Source organism: Rhodamnia argentea, chromosome 10 (genome assembly GCF_020921035.1).
Source record: "Rhodamnia argentea isolate NSW1041297 chromosome 10, ASM2092103v1, whole genome shotgun sequence".
Lineage (NCBI taxonomy): Eukaryota > Viridiplantae > Streptophyta > Magnoliopsida > Myrtales > Myrtaceae > Rhodamnia > Rhodamnia argentea.
In genome coordinates, this window is record NC_063159.1 from 23,987,558 (window position 1) to 24,008,855 (window position 21,298).

General features: G+C 38.6%; 1 protein-coding gene across 5 annotated transcripts; it reads right to left on the minus strand.

Moving 5' to 3' along the window:
• Window positions 1-6,972: 6,972 nt before the first annotated feature.
• LOC115735113 (APETALA2-like protein 3) lies at window positions 6,973-10,368 on the minus strand. 5 transcript variants are annotated; one of them, XM_030666207.2, is made up of 10 exons: window positions 9,726-10,368; window positions 9,498-9,523; window positions 9,308-9,338; window positions 9,119-9,206; window positions 8,886-9,031; window positions 8,663-8,707; window positions 8,447-8,553; window positions 8,221-8,339; window positions 7,921-8,037; window positions 6,976-7,760 (listed from the first exon to the last, which is right to left on the minus strand). In XM_030666207.2, the coding sequence occupies exons 1-10, from the start codon at window positions 10,244-10,246 to the stop codon at window positions 7,584-7,586; spliced, it is 1,377 nt and encodes a 458-aa protein (XP_030522067.1). In that variant the 5' UTR covers window positions 10,247-10,368; the 3' UTR covers window positions 6,976-7,583. The 5 variants fall into 5 exon arrangements, with proteins under 5 accessions (XP_030522064.1, XP_030522065.1, XP_030522067.1 ...); XM_030666204.2 differs by having other exon boundaries at window positions 6,973-7,760; window positions 8,886-9,206; XM_030666205.2 differs by having other exon boundaries at window positions 6,974-7,760; window positions 8,462-8,553; window positions 8,886-9,206.
• Window positions 10,369-21,298: the final 10,930 nt, after the last annotated feature.

A 21,298-nucleotide genomic window follows, 5' to 3' on the forward strand; every position in this document is an offset into this window, starting at 1 on the left:
CTAGCACGTGTTAAGTAGAAATTCTAAGCTCAACGGAGTTGCACTAGACCACCCTAGTGCCCGAGTATAACTACTGCTTTCTCTAAGAGATGTGTATAGATAGCATCCCAAAGTCAATGCGAAGGTACTACCATGCATTGGTCTTATGCTAAGTCTCAGATTTCAATTAGCAAACAAAGAGCGTGCGTTAACACCGGGAGAATTATAAAAAAAAGTCATAAATATGTTGCAATTGTATAAATTCAACCTTAAATTTTTTTTCTTTTTCTTTTTTTGTCAATTCAGTCCTAAACCTTTTGCATTTGTGTCAAGTCAATCAATTCTGACAATTTTGGCCGCTGGTAATGACGTGGCGTGCACACGCCGACGTGGTAACTTTTAATATTATTTTTTATTATTTATAAAAAAAAATTTCTTTTCATTAGTTTTTTGTCCCAAACCCTTTAGGGCTGGGGATGGGCGTTGGAACAAAAATTTAAAGAAAAAAAAATATTATAATATTATAAAAAATTGCCACATCAACACCAACAACGTTAGACATGGCCACGGGCCGAAACCGACTGGCTCTAGTTCATGAATCGACGGTTCCGGTTCATGACAATAGGGGAAGGGGAACCGGAACCTTAAGGGGCGATTCTGATTCCGATTTTGAACTGGCGGTTCCGGGACAGCCTGGGGCCCGGTTTTTTGTTCAAAATCGAAAATGGAACCGCTGGTCCGGTTCGATTTACGATTTTGGAATTTAATTTTTAAATAATGAATTATGAAATAAAAAATAAAAAATTATGAAATTATGAAATAATCAATTATCAAATACAAATTGTAATCAGATTTGGGGGGAAAAAGAAAGGGAGGGAAAAGGGGCTTGAACTTAATGAATTATCGTTAAGTGCCTACATATCTTCTTGGGGATAAAAGAATCAAAACATATGTAGTACTTTTACTTTTGATAACCCCATGCTTACCTTATCGTCAATCGTCACTACCCGTTTTGGTACCGCTATCCGTAGCAGTGATATCTCCATAATCGAAGAATTCGGCTTTATGGTTGTGATCTACCTCTTGTTGTTGAAATTGAGCCATTGTCCAATCATTGACACAAGCTTCAGTCTCCACTGAATACGGAGTTAATCTTGAACGTTGTTCGTCCAAAATATTGCATCCAGCGCTAAATGCTTGTTCAACCGCAACTGTTGAACAAGGGATTGTTAAAACTTGTTTTACAATGAGAGCGAGAATTGGGAATTGGGTTGAATGCCTCTTCCACCAATCTAGAATTGTGAAATCTATGTTGCCTTCAAATTCAGCAAACTCAAAAGAAATGGTTAGATAGCTCTTTATTTCAGAAATATTTTCTATTGCTCCATTTTTCTTGTTTTACCTATTCAACATAAGTTTGTGCCCTCTACTAATTTTACTTGGGCCCCCGCTTTATATGTTACTAGGTTGAGAAGATCTAATATTACCTAGATTATATCTACTACAAAATTCATTATATAGTTATACTATTGTGTTTTTAACCACTATTTGTATAGCTCTAATATTTACCGTTTCATCTAAACGTAAATATTCATAATACGTACCCACATGATCGCCTAAAACATCTAATTTGGTATGTGGATAAAAAACACAAGCAACTAAATAAATAATAGGAATTTTGCTATAATAATGTGGCCATTTTGTTCACATTGCTATAATATTGTTATGTAATTTATCATCATTTTCATTTTCTTCTAAAACTCCAATAATATTAATATACTATATTAAAAATAAATGCGTAGTAGGATAATAAACACTGGATAAAGTATAAGTTGCATTATTAAAAAATTTTAAAATATCTAAATTTTTTTTTGCAAATATCCCAGTCTTGTGGGAATAAATTAATCTAAGAAATATTATTCGAAATAAATGCACATAATAAATATTTATACGCAAAAGATTGGTTAAGCAACTCGTAAGTAGAATTTCAACAATTTGAAACATCTCTTGAAAATATTTTTGATCTTTTTCTATTTGCTTTACAAAATCTGCACCATTCTTTTATAATTTGGGGATGTTTCCATAAAAATTGAATTGTTGTTTTTATTAGGTTGAGACAAACATGAAGAGTTTTTAAATCATCCATTACACATAAATTTAAAACACGACAAGCGCATCTAACGTGAAAAATTTATCCACTAAAATCGGGTTTACAAATCTTTTCTAAATTGGTAATTGAAACGGTATTGGCATTATCAAAACCAACTGAAAAAATTTTATTAAGCAAATAATATTCTTCTAAAATTTGCCTAATTATTCTATAAATATTATTTGCCGTATGCCTATCATCAAAAACTCTAAATGCAATAACTCTTTTTTGAATATTCCAATCATCATCTATCCAATGACATGTTATATCTACATAAGAATGAATTTACCAAGGATCACTCCAAATATCGCTGCCTATATGCACACGTCCATTAAAATTCATAAAAAAGTTCCGTAAATCTTTTTTTCTCTGTTAGAAAGATCAAAAATTGCGCGTTTAAATGTATTTCTCGGAACAGGTTTTACTTGTGGAACACATGCAGTTTGTATAAAATGATTAAAACCAAAATATCACCAAAATTAAACGATAAATGATCAACGGAAATACATTTAACTAATTCTTTTTTATAAGTTTTTTCATTATAACAAAATAAAGGATGAGTGTTAGGATTGGCGTATCCGAAAATTTATTGTTGCCTGGTGTTAATTCCCGCTTGGATTAGATATTTCGCACTAAAATGCCGTTTGAATGTTCCATAGCCGTCTCCACCTGTAAATTTGTATATTGCCCCACAATGTTTATAAGTTACCTCATACTTTTTCGCGCCTAAATCAAATCTTTCCTTCTTTATGAAGTGGTCCCATATGTCGGATGTAACCTCACATTTCGGCTTATTTGTTGTTGACATTTTTTCCATACTGGTAGAAAGATAAAGACTTTCTTGCGTTGGGATGTGCTCCACATTGAGAATAATGTTAATATCATCAACATCGAATTCCCAATTTGCATAATCCCAAGGATCAATAGGGTAATCGGATTCCCCCATCGGGTTCTTGCCTTTATCACTACTTCTGCTTTCGCTTGCCATTTTGTAAGAGAATTGAGCGGAAAGCGAATTGAGAGAATTTGAGAGAAATTGTGAGAAAAAAAGAGAGATGAAAGGGGTATTTATAATGGTTAGGAACTTAGGATAGAATTTTTTTTATTCCTAATCCTACCAGCTAGTTTGCCGGTTCCACTAAATGAGGGCCCGTAATCGGCCCCTTTGGCACAGGCTGGTTACGGGTTTGACTCGAGCCTGTTCCGGGCCCAAATTGGTCCCTAGCCATGTCTAAGTAGCGCCACATCATCACCGACTGGGCAAAGTTGATACAAATACAAAAGATTTAAAACGAATTGACATAATTACAATAGATTTATGACTTTTTTGATAATTTTTCTCGCTAACACCTATTGACCTAAATGTCAACAAAACATGAAAAGCACTAATCGAATCATGCATCGGTTCGCCACACAAATATAGATAAGCAAGCACATGCATTCGCTATTCTAAAGGAGCAAACACACAATTGTAATCGGCTTCAATTACATGCAATTTCAAATATTAATTGGACATTTACATGTGTCGGTCTAATCTAGAATATCGAATCGATCATTAAAATCATCGAGTGGCGCCTACACGGTGCTTAATCTCAAATCCCAACAAGCATAAAAATATGTCGAAACGCCGGTTTCAATGGAGTTTTTAATGGAGCAACTTGGGCTCTTCGGAATTGCACTAAAGCTAAATCAAAGCAATCAAAGAGTCATTCAAACCCATCGTGGTTTTATACTTATTGGAGTGGGAAAATAGAGTCAATGGCTCACAAGGAGGTTATAATGTGGCTAGAGGTGTCAAATGGGTGAATTGGGTTGGGTTTGGATCGGATCGAATATGGTCCAACCCATATTGACCAATTTAACCCGTTTTGACCCATACCCGACCCGACCCGACCCATACCCATACCCGACCCATACCCGACCCAATCCATATTGACACCTCTTGTTTTTCTCCGCTACCACCCCCTCCCGCTCCCCATCACCGCCGCTCCACTCCCCTAGCCACCGCCCGCCCACTCTAGTCACCACCAGCCCGCCCGCCCCGAGCCACCTCCTACACCCGCCTACCATTGCCGCCGGTGTTGCCTGCCCGCCCGTTCGCACCAAGAATAAAGTAATATATTGCCATCTCTAAAGGATTCGCTCATGCAAAGACGTGATTCAACCCTCCATAAGAGGCCACCAAAGAGATCTATGAAATGATGTATTCTTCGGAATATCAAATAGGAAGTTTGATTGATAAAAAAACTCTTTCCCGTCCTTCACTCTCGCTCTCGGTCCCGCCGACGCCATGGATTCTTGCGACTCTTCCACCGACGAGCTCTCGTGATTGAGCCTTTGGTCTTTGCCGTTTGTTGCTCCCCTTCCGGTGTGTCTTGTTAAGTTTCGAACTTTTATTGTCTTTTTCTTGGGGTGCAGATGCTTCGGAGATTGGAAATGCAGGTGACTCCAAAGTTCATGTGTTCTTGTCGTCATCCGAGGTAAAACCCATCACGATATTTCCCTTGATCCAGGCTGTCGGCGCTTGATCTTTTCAGTCATGGGCATGTGTTTTGGGGTTTTGAGTCCCAGTGGCGGTGAATGGATCGAAATCACAACCGGCCAAGCAATTGTAATTGATTTCCCTGCTTTATAACGGCTTGCCAAAAGCTCCGATCAACCGGATGATGGGATTAGTTCGAGGATGTTCAGCTTTTGTCCCTGACAATTCTACACGGGACATGTTCTTCCGGGCAATAATAGCCGTATGAATTTGTAGTGCCTCGCAATTGTCAATTTGTGTAGCGAGGGTCGGCAGCGGTAGTGGGCGAGAGGCGGCGGCGGTGGTGGTAGGGGGCTTGGAAAGCTATAGCCCATGGGTAAAAAATGAATCAAAAATGGGTTGGGCTAAAACCCATATTTAAATAGGCTTTATAATCTTAGACCCAAATTTGACCTATTTTTCAAATTTAGTGAACCTATACATGACACGAATATATAAAAATAGGTTAAAAAAATGGGTCAATGACCCACATTGACATCTCTAAACGTGGCTAACAACTCGAAGATGGCTGCTTTAGCAACGTTTAGAGATGACAAAAATGGGTCAAGAATCCATATTCTAACCCATATTTAAGAGCGTGAGTCATAAATATATTGCTGAACAAACTTAAATGAGTCACTAACAACTTAATGGATTTTAAATAGATTTAAATGGGTCATAATGGGTTAGCCAACTATTTTAACAATTAATTTTTTTATTTTTAATTATAAAATTATAATGTTTTAATAATTCATAAGTTTTTCTAAATTAAATTAAATTAAATATGGAAGTATTTTAGTAATATAAATTGGGTCGGGTGTGGATCGTTGAATTTGTACAACATGAAAATAGATTAAAACGGGTTAAATGAATTAATATGGGTCGGATCATATTCGATCCGACTCAAACCGACCCGACTAACATGTTTGATACCTCTAGCAAGGACCCAACAATTTGGTATAGAGCCTAAGGGATGCCTTGACAAAGCAAGCTATTTTACGGGCGACAAAATCGAAAGAAAACGAAACAAAGCAGAAATCAACAGAAGCTCAAAAGAATCGAAATCAATTCTAGAGATTAACCGAGTAGGTATGGTGGCGAGTGGGAGGTGAGTTGGTGGCGAACAGGTTGCTTGAAAACGCACCGTGATGTGGGATTTTTCAAAGTACTGCCGCAGCGCAGTGAGCGGCGGTGTCGGATCGAAACTTTGGAAAATCTAGATAGTGGCGGTATTATACGATCGAATTAAACGACGTGAAGGTTACCGTCGGTGGCTCGCCACAAAGGAAATCGACGTTTAAGGCAAAGGGGATTGCGCGGCGTAGAAATTTATTTTGGCTCGAAAGATTTCGAGGCAGATCGCGGGTCAAGCAAGTTCACGAAAGCATGTCGTTCCATCTAAATCGATGCTTAATGTGGGAATGCTATTCTTAGATAAGAATGTACTTTGATAATCCCTTGGCCCTGGAATAATCAACGTCGCTTTCTTGGGGTCCATATTTCTTCACTTCGAGCAGCAGTACTACGAAAGGACTCCCAGGTTTTGTCGTGATTTGATTGGTCCCCTTGTCTTTTTTCCTTTGAATTTCAATTTTTTTCTTCTTTTTTTCTTTTCCCTACCTGGAGGTGCCGTACCAGCCTACATAGCAAAAGCCGAGGAATGCGGAATTTCCTTACTGAGGAGGAAGGGAGGAAAACGATGACGGCACAATATCGAGTTGGACACGTGGCATACTGTGACAAGTGAAAGCACAATGACATTGTCATTCAACCACACCCACTCTACTGGTTCCACACATGCTCCCAAAAAAAAAAAAAAAAAAACATGCCGATACTGGATGAATTTTCTAAAATTTTCTCGCTGAAAATAGTATATTTGCGCTTAAACTTTTGAACTTTTCATATTATCTTTATGGATTTTGATTTTGCTACGGTTATTATCTCTTTGTGATATTTGCCATTAGCATATGCAAAAATAAATGTCAATAACAATATAAAGAAATAAGTATGTTTGGATTTTGATGAACATATTAGCTAACATAAGAAGATATTTTAAGGGAAAGAAAAAAAATTGAGTAAAATGGAAAAAACGCCTTTAAAAAGTTTGAATTACCTCATTTCCTTCATAATTAAACGAAAGAGAAACTCGTTATGATTTATAATTTTTTTCATTTTGGGATGGTAATTTTTACAATAAGCAATTTTTGGCAAAATTTTTAGGTAAAGTATCTCTTTATTATCCTTTAAATAATAACTTCCAAGATATTACAAAGACGCACCCCTATACAAATTACTAACGGTTGATCTTGTAATTGAAAATGCTTAAATTGTATTGCACAGCCAGGGCTATGCTTGTAACAGTTTCTAATTTACTATCCCGCATTTATCAGATTATTTCCCCATCTAAGCGGCATATTTCGACAGATTCACCGAATTAAAACTACCAATCAATACCTTCTATCGTCTAGAAGCTGAAGAGTAGGATCTTTATTGATATCTATACAAGAATTGGATGGTAATGGAGAGAAAGCACAAAACCGCATCTGGATTATCTATGCTTGAAGGGAAGGCACTCGAGTAGAGAAATTCTGACCATTCAAGAAAAATATGTACCTGGAGCTAAGTACCTGAACAAGTGAGAGTTTATGAACGAAATTCACATATGAAGGAGGCAAAGGAAAAGGCGAAAATCCAAACTCTTTACTATTTGCTACAGAGATGAAATCGTGTGATTCACTTTACAAGAAGAATCGGGTTTGTCACGAAACATTGGTATTTCGGCTCAAGAACTTTTGGCACTGGACTGCCGGTCCTGCGTGGAAGATCAATATTCCTCTCACAGTACGAAAGAGAACTTTGGAGCTGTGCCTGAATAATCAGTGAACCGCTTGTCGTGGAGTGGTAATTGGTGAAGCAAAACTAGGCCGATATCGACTAAAGGTATTGGTGATATGCAGCAGCTGATGGCATAGCAGCGACTGAAGAAGAGAATCCTGATGATGCTGCAGTAGAGAAGAACGGCACGGGAGTTGCTCCACCAAAAGGGCCTCCGTATCGAGATGCCCAGTTTGACAAGGGATCAACTTCCGCTCTCTTTTCTATTGCTGTTCCCTGCAAAATCAGTGAATGGTAGATAATGGCTAGGAAATGCGGGCGATTGGCAAGGGGTGTGACCTGTCAGAAATCTGCACTTGACACGAACAAAATTGGAAGGCGAAAGCTATTTCAAACCAGGAAACGCGTGAACAACCATGCCACACCCAATTATTACCTTGTGCATGGGAAAGAATATCGAATTTTGACCACTTAAGTGAGAGAGATGCTCAGACACAGCAGCAGGGTGGTGGAGCTCTTGAGCCCCCGGTACGGCTGAATAAGAGTTCTCAATCTGTTCTTGCATGAATATGAGAAACTGTATATTAGCAGCAAATAGAATTCCATATCTGCTCTCTGATGACACACATACACACACACAGATTGTGCCCAGAGATGCAGACACATCTATCTAAGTCCAAATTGCACATTTAAGCTAAATCAGAGATGATTCTCAAGAACAGGATATGAGCATTACCCTTGGTATTGGGTAACAATGCATGTCGTTCCATTGAAGTGGAAAACGAGGACTACCAGTACTATCAAGTTTTTCAGGAGGGGCAATCCCCAAGTTCAAATCGAGGCTATGGTTCCCATCTGCATCGAGAAGGTCCAATATAAGCACATGCTGGGAGTGTTTTGTCTCCCAACCAATAAGCACATGCAGGTACTAAAAGTTAGCATTTCAGCATAGTTTCTAGCCCCTTTCCCAGCCTCACCCATTTCTTCTTCTTCTTCTTCATATTTGCTTGGATCAAAGTTGGTGACGGCTTCCCTTCCATTGCATTTTATTGCAGCCTTATCATATGCCCTGATTTGGAGAAGAATAACACATTATTCTTTAATGGTCCCTTTTGAAGCCTTGGGGACCAGTAGCTCGACAGACATAAAGAAGATAATAAGTCAATGAACAGTGAGACCTTGCAGCTTCTATCTCGCTATCGAATAGCCCAAGATAGTTATACCTGTAGAGGAATGATTGCTTTGCAGTGAAAATCAAGTCTACAATTGCTTACAGTCAGTTTGCTCTCAAAATTCCGTATTGACTTTGCATGCAGCCCACGACCTTAAAGATGTGCAAATAGAAGGAAAAAAACAGGTAAAGCCAATTGTCGAATCAACATCGATGAAAGAACGGATTACTTCTTGCCGAGGAACTGCCCCATCCGAGCTTCCCATTTTCCGCATTTGTGCAGCGTAACACCTCTATACTTGGAGCTCCCTCTAGAGAATCCTGTGCTTTGCCGCCGAAGAATATGCACGAATTCTTCCTTTGTGAAGTTGCTCATCTGCAAAACAATAAACCCGGAATAACGATACAAACCCACTGAGAAATTTGAGGTTCGAGCTGAACTGCCATCTCCTTCGAAGCTAACCTGCATAATGTCCTCCTCATAGTCGCTGATGTTAAAGTTGATATCCGCATCTAGTCCCCGAAACTTGATGGCAGCTCGATCATAAGCTCTAGTTGCAGAAACCCATTAACTATACTTTTAGCTGGTTCCCAACAAAGCCAGCAATAGCAAGAACCAACATTGACAGAGTCACTGAGTGGAAGTATTTACCTGGCAGCGGCGTGAGCAGTATCAAATCCCCCTAATGAAACAACGAACAGAGGGGACAAAACAAAATGAAACACGATTAACGCTAGGCCTTCTCTGACCAGTAATGCTGGACCAAGAAAGTCGGACGCAGCATAAAAACTAGTACAAAAGTAGACACAAGACACAAGCAAGAAATTATAACGTTCCTCACCCAAGTACACTTGTTTCCCACAGTCCCTGCATAATGACAAGCAGCTTGCTCAGAATAAAGCATCATGACAAGCCATGTGCAGTCAAATCAGAATCAGAATAGCATTATCATTGCGTCAAGAAAAAGGATTCCAATTCCACCGCGAGAGCTTAAGCCATCCGAAGCATGTTTTTATCATCGTGTTTAATCTAAATCAGGAGACACTTAAACAGTACAAGTAAGACTAACCAAATATGCGACTCCCAGCGACTGGTCCTCCGATAGAACGTCACGCCGCGATACTGCGAGCTCCGAGACCTCGGCCCGCGCCTACTCCTCTTCACGGATGGCCTCTGTTGCTGCGGCGGCTGAGGCGTCTCCTTAGCACGCTGACGCCGCGACCGAGAGCCGGAAAAGTCTCCGGCTCCGAAACCGCCGCCGCCGCCATCAACCGCCGGCGGCGGCGGGAATAGCTGAATCGTCCGGTCGCCGTCACCTCCCTCTTCGCCATCGGAAACCTCCACGGGCTTGCCGTCGCCGGCGCAGCGGGAGCCCATGCTGCTGACCAAGCCGAAGTCGTAGGCGAAGACGCCGTCGCCGCCGCGAGAGCAGGTGTCGTCGGAGGCCTCGACGTTGAGAATCGAGGAGGCGAAGCTCCCGGTGCTCTCGACCGGACGGCTCCCGGGAGGTTCCGGAAGCTTCTCGGCCGCCGTCCGGGTCGGACTGGAGGCGGAGCCGGCGGGAGCGACGCCGAGGTTGAGGTCGATCATATCGCCGCCGACGAAGCGGGTCGAAGCCGTCGGCTACTTCTCAGGAGCTCGGCGAAACCTGGAGGCGGCCGTCGAGAGCGGGATCATGACCGGCGTCGGAGGTTCTTCTGCGGTCGCTGCGACGGGGAGAGAGAGAGGTTGTTACAGAGGAGGAGAGAGAATGTGGGCTCGTGGTGAGTTCGGTGCCGCTTGGAGATAGGAGCAAGGAACAACGAGAGAGAGAGAGAGAGAGAGAGAGAGAGAGAGAAGATGGGACGTGTGAGTTTTTTCGCCTGAGCGATGAGATGGGTGGGAGGAGGGGATCATGAAGCGCACGCCCTTTCCCCTTTTTGGCGCGTGATCAACAGCCAGCTCCTCCTCCTCGATTTATCTACGGAGAGATCCTCCTTGCTTTTTCAAAATCTCCAAGGACGTCCGTATTTATAAAAAGGAAATGCTTCTCCGACCGGCGGTACTATTGTAAATTGTATCACCTTAATCGTAAACTTATATATTATCACTATGTATTTTACATAAAGCATTCATTAATAGGAGATCATATGATCGAAAGTAACAGACATAATTGTCGGGTTATGAGCTTCCAAAAATTATAAAACTCATCACAATTTGATTAGAATAAGATTTAGAGGTGATCACCGGACGGGTCGATGAATCGGGCCTAATGTGTTCCATTGCGTAAAATTTACACAAAAATGTAAAATGGCAGGCGGATGTGCCCACTCGTCTTTCGAGCTTCTTGATCTAGACAGACGAGACGAACCGAGTATACAGACACCATCGCCCGCCGACCACCCTAGCCACAAATGGCTCAGTATTTCAACAATTAATACACTCTTGGCAAATCTACTCATCTGTCTCCTTCTACGCGCAATTCCTTTTCGACAAAACCAATAATATTATTGGAACAAATTCACTCAAATTAATTTTTTAAACACTAAAAATCTCAAATTAGTACACATGTGACAACTTTACTCTTCCTTAGTTTCTGTTAAATTGAGTTAATACCACAAAAAAATCTCTCAAGCTAATACACCTGTGACAAAAGGTGGGTGAACTTCTCAAACCGGTATAATCACAAACCGCTATGTATCATGTAACTCAACAATTTGATAGTAAAATTTAACCGAAATTAACTAAAGATAAATTTATTATAAATGTACTAGTTTTGAATTTTTTGTTGGTTAAAAAATTAATTTTTGGTAAATTCATCACATGTACCAATCTGAGATTTTTCGTGATATTAACTCTATATTTTTACTTGTACTTTTTCTCCTTCTCGTTATTAGTGTTAGTAACTTTACGAGTATATTATGTTGGATTCTAGCCTAATGAGTGTGGAAAATATCAATCAAAAGAATTTGTAAGTTGACATATAAAATGCAGTTTGAAAGTTCAAATTCGAAATTTTGCCAAATAGATATATATCGAAAAAATTGAAGAAGAAGAGTTTGACTATTATTATCTTCTTCAAAAAGTCCATTCTAATCCTATTTCAAAGTAATATCCGATTTCCTTGCTAGCCACATGTTCTTCAAATGTCATTTTCATCGATCTTTTGAATGAAGAAATTAAAACTCGAGATCATCTCTCTTCGTCCATTATTTAAATATTTTTATTTTGTAGTATTGAAGAAAACCTATCGAATAATAAACTACTACATTAAAGCTTGTGAAGTTCTATCTTTTTTTTTTCTTCTTTTGATCAATTCAAATTATTTTGATCTAATTTAAATTAAATAGAAATTATATCCATTTGTTTCGCAAAAAACAAATTATCGAAAAATGTTTTTTATATTTTTCAGCGTTTGGTTGGCGAAAAATAAGTTAGTCTAGAAAAACATTTTCCACCCATGAAAAAATCTTTCAAAAATGGGGAAAATATTTTCCTTTTTTGAGAGGAGGGAAACGTTCTCCTGATCTTTCTTTCCTCTTCTCTTCCACACTTCCTTTCTTTATAAATTTTTTATAACTTTATTTTCTATTTTATTTATTTTTTAAAAATTTGAAAATTTTATTTTTATTTTTATTTTTTCTCTTTTCCATTTTTTAATTTTTTTTCTTTTCTCTTTCTTCGTCCTTCCTCACCCCGTCGCTCCTTCCTCCTTCCTCCTTCCTCCACTGATCGTAGACATCGGCGATCGGCCATGACGCAGGTCGACAAGCTCACCTCGATCTAGCGAGCTCCCTATAGCCAATCGTTGTGGATGATGACCAACCGAAACCAGAAGTTAAAAAGTTAAAAAAAAAAAAACAGAGAGAGAGAAAAGAAAAAGATAAGTAATCAAAAAAAGAAAAAGAAAAATTATTAAAAGGGGTCTATGGAGGTAAATTGAATCCAATTTTCCATACTAAACGACAGAAAATATTTTTCTTGTCTTTTTCATAGTTTAGCCAAAAACTGAAAACATTATCATTTTCCTAGAAATAACTTTTCAAAAAACATTTTTTGAAAAACCTCGCATTTTTTGCAAAAAAAATTGATTACATGTTGAAATAACACACATGAAATATGAACATTGTTCATCTAATATGATATAATTCTTTTTTAACATAGTTTTTACATAAATAAAAAAACATGTACATCAATCTATTTATGTCTATTCTATTGTTTCTTCAAACTTAGTATCAATGAGAGAAGAAGGTTGAAAGGTATAAATGTTGGATGATGCATTTGAGATACTTTATCTTATCTATTTAAGTATTCGGAAAAATTGTCCAAAAAGTCCCAAACCTAGTGCGGTAGTCAATTTAGTATTAAACTTTCTAATTTGGTCTAGTTTATCCTAAATCTTTCAACGACTTTGTAATGTTGTCCTTTTAGCCAATTTTGACTGAAAATTACTAACGTGAATGTTGGTTTATCCTTTTTTTTTTTTTTTTCTTTCCTTGTCTTTTCTCTCCCCTGCCGAGGTGCTAGCCACCAATGGAGCGAAATTGGAAAAAAAAAAAAGGAAAGGAAAGAAAAGAAAAGGAAAAAAATGATAAAGATATTCAGGAAATTTTAAAAAAATACATAAATAGTCCATGTCTGTGCTGACCATCCACCGGTCGTACCATGCGGGACGGTCGACATTCGGATTAGCGATTTCTGGCTAAAATTGATCGGAAGGAAGACATTGAAAAATTGTCAAAATGTTTTGGACTAAATTAGCTAGATTAAAAGTTTTAAGATTGAATCGATCGCCATACAATAGGTCCAGGACTTTTGGGATAATTATTCCTTAAATAATTGATCGAATTAAATCATGTACATCATTAAAATAAGATTTACATCATTTGAGAATATCTTAATAAATTTAAACTCAATAAGGGATAGATGTTTGAGGATGAACAAATGAATAAGCTAATTCCTCATTTGTGAAATGTAGCCACATGGCCAGACTATGCCCTAGGTCTTGCCGCACGGCAACCCCTGAGACAACAACATAAAGTGCCCTGTGGTGAGCACAACAAAGGAGCGAACATTCTCTCGATTTTGACTTTGACTATTTATAATTCAAAGAATCCAACTCCGATCAGTCAGAAATCAAGTACGAACAACCTAAAATGGGCATCAGAAATTCGCCAGATATTTCTATTGATTCCTAATCGAACAAGCGCAGTGCAACCATCAAATTGTTCGATGGAAATCAAAGTTGAATTGAGAAAGCATCGAAATCAATTGGATTACGTCAACTTGCGACCATTAGTTAGTTTAAACTCAACCAATCATACTTTGTACCAGGCAATGGAGAATAGACTGTGGCCTAGACCTCCATGCAATATCGACGTTGTTCCCTAATCCAACCAAGTATTATACTAGGACGATATTAATGATTGGCATTCCGGGCTGATTCCGCCTTCTTCTTTTTTTCCCAACCTTAATAAACCTTTTTCTAAACATGATTACCATGATTAATCCCTTCTCTTCTTAAAGAATAGCTGGAAAAAAAATAGAGATAACACGAGGGTGGCCAAGTTAGTACTTCACTTTTCACATAATTCCAATGGCCCCTCCTCCCGCGAGATAAGGGAAGTTTTATGATCCGCTGAGGATCGGATTCTCTCGGATTGCAATGAATCGTAACTCCTTGCGATTTGAAGTCTTTGTAAGAAACAGACAAGATTTACTCTTCTTTTTATCCAACGGTTATCGAGAATGCGAGGAATCGAATCACACCTGAGGCGTTCTCTCCGTTGTTCTGTGTACCTTGCCCACTAATTTTCGTTCTCATCTCATACCTTCTAGCTTCCTTTTTTATTTTACTTTTTCTCGTCACACATTAATCATTTTCTGTTTACAATATATATATATATATATATATATATATATATATATATATATATATATAAGAAAGAACGAAGGGAACGAATTCTATAAACATAACAGCGGATTACAGCAGAATCACATGAAAAACGTGCCTAAGAACTTACTTGAATCACTGATCGTAAAGGTATATCACGTAACGGATATACCTCATTTTTCAAGGATTAAGTGCTCCTCTTGCAGTCCTCGAGAGAGAGAGAGTATGATCACAGTTTGACGTTCGTGAGACGAGTAGAGAACCATCGTGAGTTTTTCCTGTTTTCTCTCTATTCTTTCATTCCATCAATGAAAGTCTTCAGAAGAACGCAACTTTTCTTTTCATCGGTTAAAGAGCGTGTCTTTTCACGTTCAAATATAAGATAACTTTTCTAGGCAGTTATCAAAAGGGATAAGATGCTGTGATAGCCTATATGGGCGGACCACGGATATTAAAATCCAACAAAGGGGATGGGCTTGAATGGTCGGGCTCCCAAAGGAAAAGAAGAACTTCCTCCCAAACCCGCCTTTTTGCATTTTAATATTTTCTCTTTTTTTTTATCCGACGGCTTTCGAGACAACACAAGCAAGGTTAAGATAGAGTCCAATTCATGCATTAACGTAAACACATTTAGACCATATTCATTGCCATCTTCATGCATCAAATGAGGTTCTGGATATGCTGTTTCGGTCACATGATTTGACTAGAGGGTGTAAATGAAATGATTCATTTTTTGGTTTCTCAGAGGGAAGAATCCCCATTTCATTAGATCGATTTCTCATTTTCGTTATTAAAAACGATAAAATTGTTAAAGAATATTTAGCAAAATTCGTCTGTCCAAATGACGTGTTAGGCTGTTATTAGTTCTTTTAATGCGGTCGCTTGTTAGGGCAACCTACAATCTGAGAAACTACTTAGAAACGAGTTTTGTAAACCAGTCTAGATAAGTCTAGTGGTCAGTTTCAGAGATGGAATATAAATTGAGGAGAACGAAAGTCATTCGATATTTTTTAACACGTTGATTTGTAAAAGCAAAAAGAAAAAATAAAAGGGCGCAGAGTAAAACATATGTTGGTCTTTAGTTTAACGTGTCTAAAAAATGCGAAGTTCAATTCCGATGTTCCTCATTTTTCTTAGGAATTTTCTGTAGGAACCTATAACTAAGTACATGGACGAGAAGAAATTTTTTTCCTTGGAGATCTTTGTTAATTTTTTTTTGTAATATTTTATAATTTATTTTTAAACAAGAAATTTTTCTTTGAAATCTTGCATATTTACATAACTGTTTTAATAACGAGCAAAAGATCTATATAATATGAATTGCCATGCATCCGAATGCCGATGTACATCGTCGATGAAGATCACAATTTCTCACAAGAAAAACAAAGAACAAAAAGTAACAGAGTGGAGTATAAATTAAGATGCACGAGACTATAATATCAAAACCATTCCTTTACTAAGAAATGAACAAAATCGTTTGCGTTTAGAAGATAAGACAAAAAAAATGTCATCTTACATTTTATGGAAGAGACTATCCCTCATTAGATTTATGAGATTTCATTCATGAAATTGTACAATGAATAATTACAATTCATCTTAACTGAATTGACAAAAAATTTCGCGAAATTGAGAAAAGAAAAGGAGATTAAAATCTGTATATCCACGTAAAATAAAGTATGCGCAACTCGACATTGAATGTTGGGTTTCAGTACATGGGATTAGGTCGTAATTTAGTTTTAATTGTGTGCGTGGGGCCAAACTTTTAGAGTTGAACCATTAATCTGCTCAAAATGAGAACAAAAGGAATGATATTGACATGAGGAAAAAAAAAAGATATAATTAATTGATTAATTAAGGGATAAGTTCACCGGAAATTTTAAAACTTGTCGTATAGGTGCAGTTTTCTAAAACTTGTCCCGAAAGTACAGTTGAGTCCTAAAACTTTTAAAGAGTGTGATCAAGTTCTAAAACTTGTCAAGTTAGTGCAATCGAGTCATTCCATTAATATCGTCAATTTGTCTAACAAAAAATGTTAACGTGACATTTTAAAATCAATTTCTTCATCATGTGTGGCATTTTTTATTATTTTATTTTCAATTTTTATTTACATGAAATTAATATTTCTTTTGAATAAGACTCTAAAAGGGCTTTTGAAAAAAAAAAAAAAGCAGGGCGGGGCAAGGCCTCACCGGCACTTCCTTAGGGTCGGCGACCATTGGACACCCCTAGGGAGATGTCACCGGCCGTAGGGGAGGGCCGGAGAGGGTGGGCCACCCTCCCCCAAGGCTGACAACCTCCGTCGGCCCCTCTAGCTATGGCGGCGGCGATGGCGGTCGCACCTCACCAACAAGGCCCTACTCTGCCTTTTTTTTTTCCCCTTTTGTTTTAGCTTTTTAAATTTAATATTTTAGTATTTTTAATTTGAATTAAATAATACTAATACACGCCATGTAGGATAGAGAAATTAATTTAAAAATGCCGCGTCATTATTTTTTGTTAGATAAATTAACGGTGTTAACGGAATGACTCGATTGTACCAATCTGGGAAATTTTTAATATTCGATTACACTTTTTAAAAGTTTTAAGACTTAATTACGTTTCCGCAATAAATTTCGAGATTTCTTAGTGAATTTATCTGATTAATTAACTAATTAACGAAAGGTAATGATGTATTTTCGAAGAGGAGAGTCATACAATATGGGGCATTTTTTTTTTTTTTTTGGGGGAGGGGGTGTGTTTACGGAAAAGCACGTGCGCCTCGTGCTTTGGGAATCCCCTTTTTCGCTGTTTTATAAAAAAAGGTCCGTCGCCCGCGGATTTCCAACGCTATCCTCGGTTTCCATTTCTGTCAACCTCGACTGACCCCTCTTTCTAGTAAATGTTCCCCATGATCAAGAAGCACGAAAGCTGGACCAACAAGCGATGTTAACAGAATGTGAGACACCAAGAATTTATTATTATTGTTATTATTATTATTTATAATCTTCCCTTTTAATATCTGTGCAAAATCTACCATCTCTCTTAACACAAAGGTAGCAAGATTATGTTGAAATTTCGCGTCAAAGTTCGGAACTAAATTGACAAAACTAAAAAATTTATCACTGAATTGACTTCCATGCAATAAGTTTAGGATTGATCGGGTAATATTATCATCCAAATGGTAAAAAATGGGGATGATAACCAAAAATGTCTTAAGCCTATTGCAATTGAGTTAATCAATTCTAAACATTTTTTTTTTGCCAATTTAGTTTAAACTTTTTGCATTTGTGTCAATTCAATTTATCCGGCCAATTTTGGTTAGAAATTGCTGGTGGACAATTTTTACAAGTTTTTATTATTTTTTATATAAATATTTCTATATTTTTTTTTCCCTTCTTCCTCCCCGATCGCCGGCCTCCTCGATGGTTGGCAACCGACAATAGGCAAAAGGCCAACCTCGCCCTCGCCGAATCGGGCGACTTTGCCATTGGGTGGCCGGAGAGGTCGACCCTCGCTAGCCTTAGGTGACCGTGCCCCTAGGAGGGCAAGCCTTGCCGGCCATCGAGGAGGCCGACCGTAGGGGAGGAACAAAGAAAAGAAAAAAAAAAGAAAGAAAAGGAAAAGAAAATATAATAAAAAAATTATAAAATTTATTTATGTTAATGCTGACGGTGCCACATAGGCCGGCCGCATCCATGTGAATAATTTTAGGCCGAGGCTGTCTGTATGGACTGAATTAGCATAAATATAAAAAAATAAGATTTAAGACTAAATCGACATAATTATAACAAGTTTAAAACTTTTGAATAATTTTCACCGCCTCTCGAACCCCTCTCATGTTTCCTTGGGCCAATCCTCCGCAGCTCATGGAGCGTTTCCGCGTCATTGCCGTGCAAATCACACTCGGGTCACGTGGTTCGGTTGCATCTTATTGGGTCGACATGAATCGACAGATCAATGACCGATGATCCCAATAGTCGCGTGACAACTTTCACAAACCATGGGACTGGGAGCAAAAGAGCTGCTCAAATTGGCCTCGACCGTCGCAAAGATTGGGGGGGTTCTTGTCCAACCCCATCATCGGAAGCAGCATTGCTCTCGTTCACGTAAATTTTCCCAAAATTAGAGCCAGCTCCGCTCATAAAAATATGGAAAGGGGAAACGGACGAATCGAGGGATAAGAGCGGACCGTCTTTAATGTGTTGGACATTAGGGGTGAGCAAGACGAATTGATTGAATCGGAAATTGCCCAGACCAACATCCAATTTTTGGGGGGTGCTGGTTCGGTTCCATAAAATTGGAACCGATAATTTTCGGTCCGATTCCGGAGGGAATGGGATCGTCGGGACCTGATCGATTATTTTCTTTATTTTTTCTTAAATGTAAACTTAATAATCCACCGACGCATATCCTTACTAAAAATCCATCGGTTTCATTAGATCGCAAGGGAATCCGATCCGGTTAAAAATAGGGAACCGAACCGGTTCCTAGTTGAGACCGGATTAGATCGGATCGAGAACCGATCACCCATATAATGGCCGTAGGTTCATTAAGTTCTTAACGTTGCGATTAGGTTGATTAAGTCTTTAGCATTTTGCTTGTTGGTCAATCAGTTCTTAATAATTTTGTAATTGGGTCACACGAGTTCTTAATTTTTTGAAAAAAATAAATGCAAGTAAGCCCTATAACTGTCATAGGTGGTTCTTTAACGCTCAAGGGTAAGGGTCCTAATGGAGGACTTTTAATAACTTAATTGATCAAATCATGACGTTAAGGACTCGATGGCCAGCGATTCCGACGCAGATGGATTTAAATGAATTGAATTGCTGAGGATTCACCTAATAAATGGAGAAAATGTCGACATTTGGTTTGGCACTTATCTTGATTGATATATGTCCGATACGTAATACGATGCATATACATCGTTGGCCATGTTGTTAGTAATAGGGGTAAGCAAAAAAGACCACCTGAATCGGGACCGCTCGGACCGGACTGGACCGGGATCGATGGTCCGGTTCCCGATTTTAGGGGGATCTGGTCCAGTTCCCGGTTCCCAAAATTGGAACCGGTGATCGGGCGGTCCGATTCCCGGTTCCAATTGGGGGAACTGGACTGAACGGCCCGGACCGGACTGGTCTTTTTTTTTTTTTTTTTAATTTTGTTTTAAAACAAACCTAACGTTTACTTTTTGTTTAGATTTAGGTCATTTAGGGTTCGATCCAAAGCTGTCAATTGAAGAGGCCTTGACTCCACCGAGGTTGTGGTACAATGACCCTTGGTTTCTCAATCTCGAGCTCGATCGCGTCTTCTATCAAAGTGTGTATCCACTTTTTGGAACCGTGGACCGAAAATCCTTAGAACCACCCGAAAATCGGACCGGACCGACGGTCGAGTCCAGTTCCCGATTTCGAGGGTGGTCGGTCCTGTCTGCAGATTCGAAAAGTGGGAACCGGGGCCACCGGTCCGGTTCTCGGTTTTTTATGGGAACCGGATCGGATCGGGAACTGCTCACCCCTAGTTAGTAAGTAATATACTTATCCTATACATTGTCTGACCACTTTGTTAGTTTAAATTGAGTATATGATCATGGGCCACATCGGGGAATCAAGCGTCGCCTTGCGCTTTACCATCGCAATAGAGGAGATGGCTCTAACTTTCAGATGCGTAAAGAAAGATGTGACGCCTTCTGAAACTGAGGCGGCAACATCATGAGGTTGAATCCGTAGCCCCGACGAGATAGACAAACACATCATGTATAAATAGCCACGGAAAAGAATTTGCTACCCACACTCTCTTGATATATAAGCTTTTACCTGTTTCTTAAAATCATTATCGGACTTTGCTCATGTTTCAGAACGAGTTCACTGTGATATAAGTGTTCATTTTTTTGAAGACATTCTACACATTTCACGGTTGGATGAATTTGACTGCATAAGTAACTCTAAATATACATGTCATCGATACGACGATGAATGTGTAACAAATTGTTACTAACGGTAGATTTGACAAAGGCCTACCCGGATTTCCCAAATATAAGGTTATGACAATTCAATGAGATGGATGTTTCATCTTCTGACTTATGTGCCTCCCACCGTCCCGAATTACCCCGACGGTGTTACTAACCATGAGCTTGTGAAGATACACATTTTATCCTAGCTGCACGGAGAAAAACGAAGGAAAATTTATCTAAAAAATCATAAACCTATCGTACGGTGGCCAATTTAGACCTAAATTTTTCAATTTGATCAATTTAGTCTTTAACTTTTTTTATGACTTTTCAATATAGTCATTCCGACTAATTTTGACCGAAAATCAATGACATGGATATTGATCGCCCTACGTGACAAGACCAATGCTAATGTGGATGATTTTTACAATTTTTAAATTTCCTGACATTTTTCATTTTTCATTTTACTTCTTTTCCTGTTTCCCTTCGCTGGTCAATGGGTCTCGACGATGGTCGGCGAAGGTCACAAGCCATAGGTGAGGGCTGCGATGCCATTACCGAGGCCTTGCCGGTCAGTGGAAGGAAATAGGAAAATAAAGAAAAAACAAGTAGGAAAGAAATGAAAAGGGCAAAAAAAAAAATTAAAAATTAAAAATATGCAAAAATCATCCACGTTAGCAATTTTTCCTAAAATCTCAATCGTAAGCAGTCAAATCAACTTATAAAAACGACCACGTTTCGGATTTCACACATGTTCAGAGCTTAACACCTGCAACGCGACATCAAGCGTCCTCTCGGATTCCCCTTTTGCCTTGCCCGGTGTCCACTTTGGATCACGTTGTCG

Bases quoted from the DNA above. Each gene is read 5' to 3' on its own strand.
- LOC115735113 (XM_030666204.2), bottom strand. From the start codon at position 10,246: ATGATCGACCTCAACCTCGGCGTCGCTCCCGCCGGCTCCGCCTCCAGT. The intron at 9,339-9,497 runs GTGAGGAACGTT...TTGTTTCATTAG, and splicing joins TGGGAAACAAGTGTACTTGG to GGGGATTTGATACTGCTCAC. The intron at 7,761-7,920 runs GTAATAATTGGG...CTGATTTTGCAG, and splicing joins TATTCTTTCCCATGCACAAG to GGAACAGCAATAGAAAAGAG.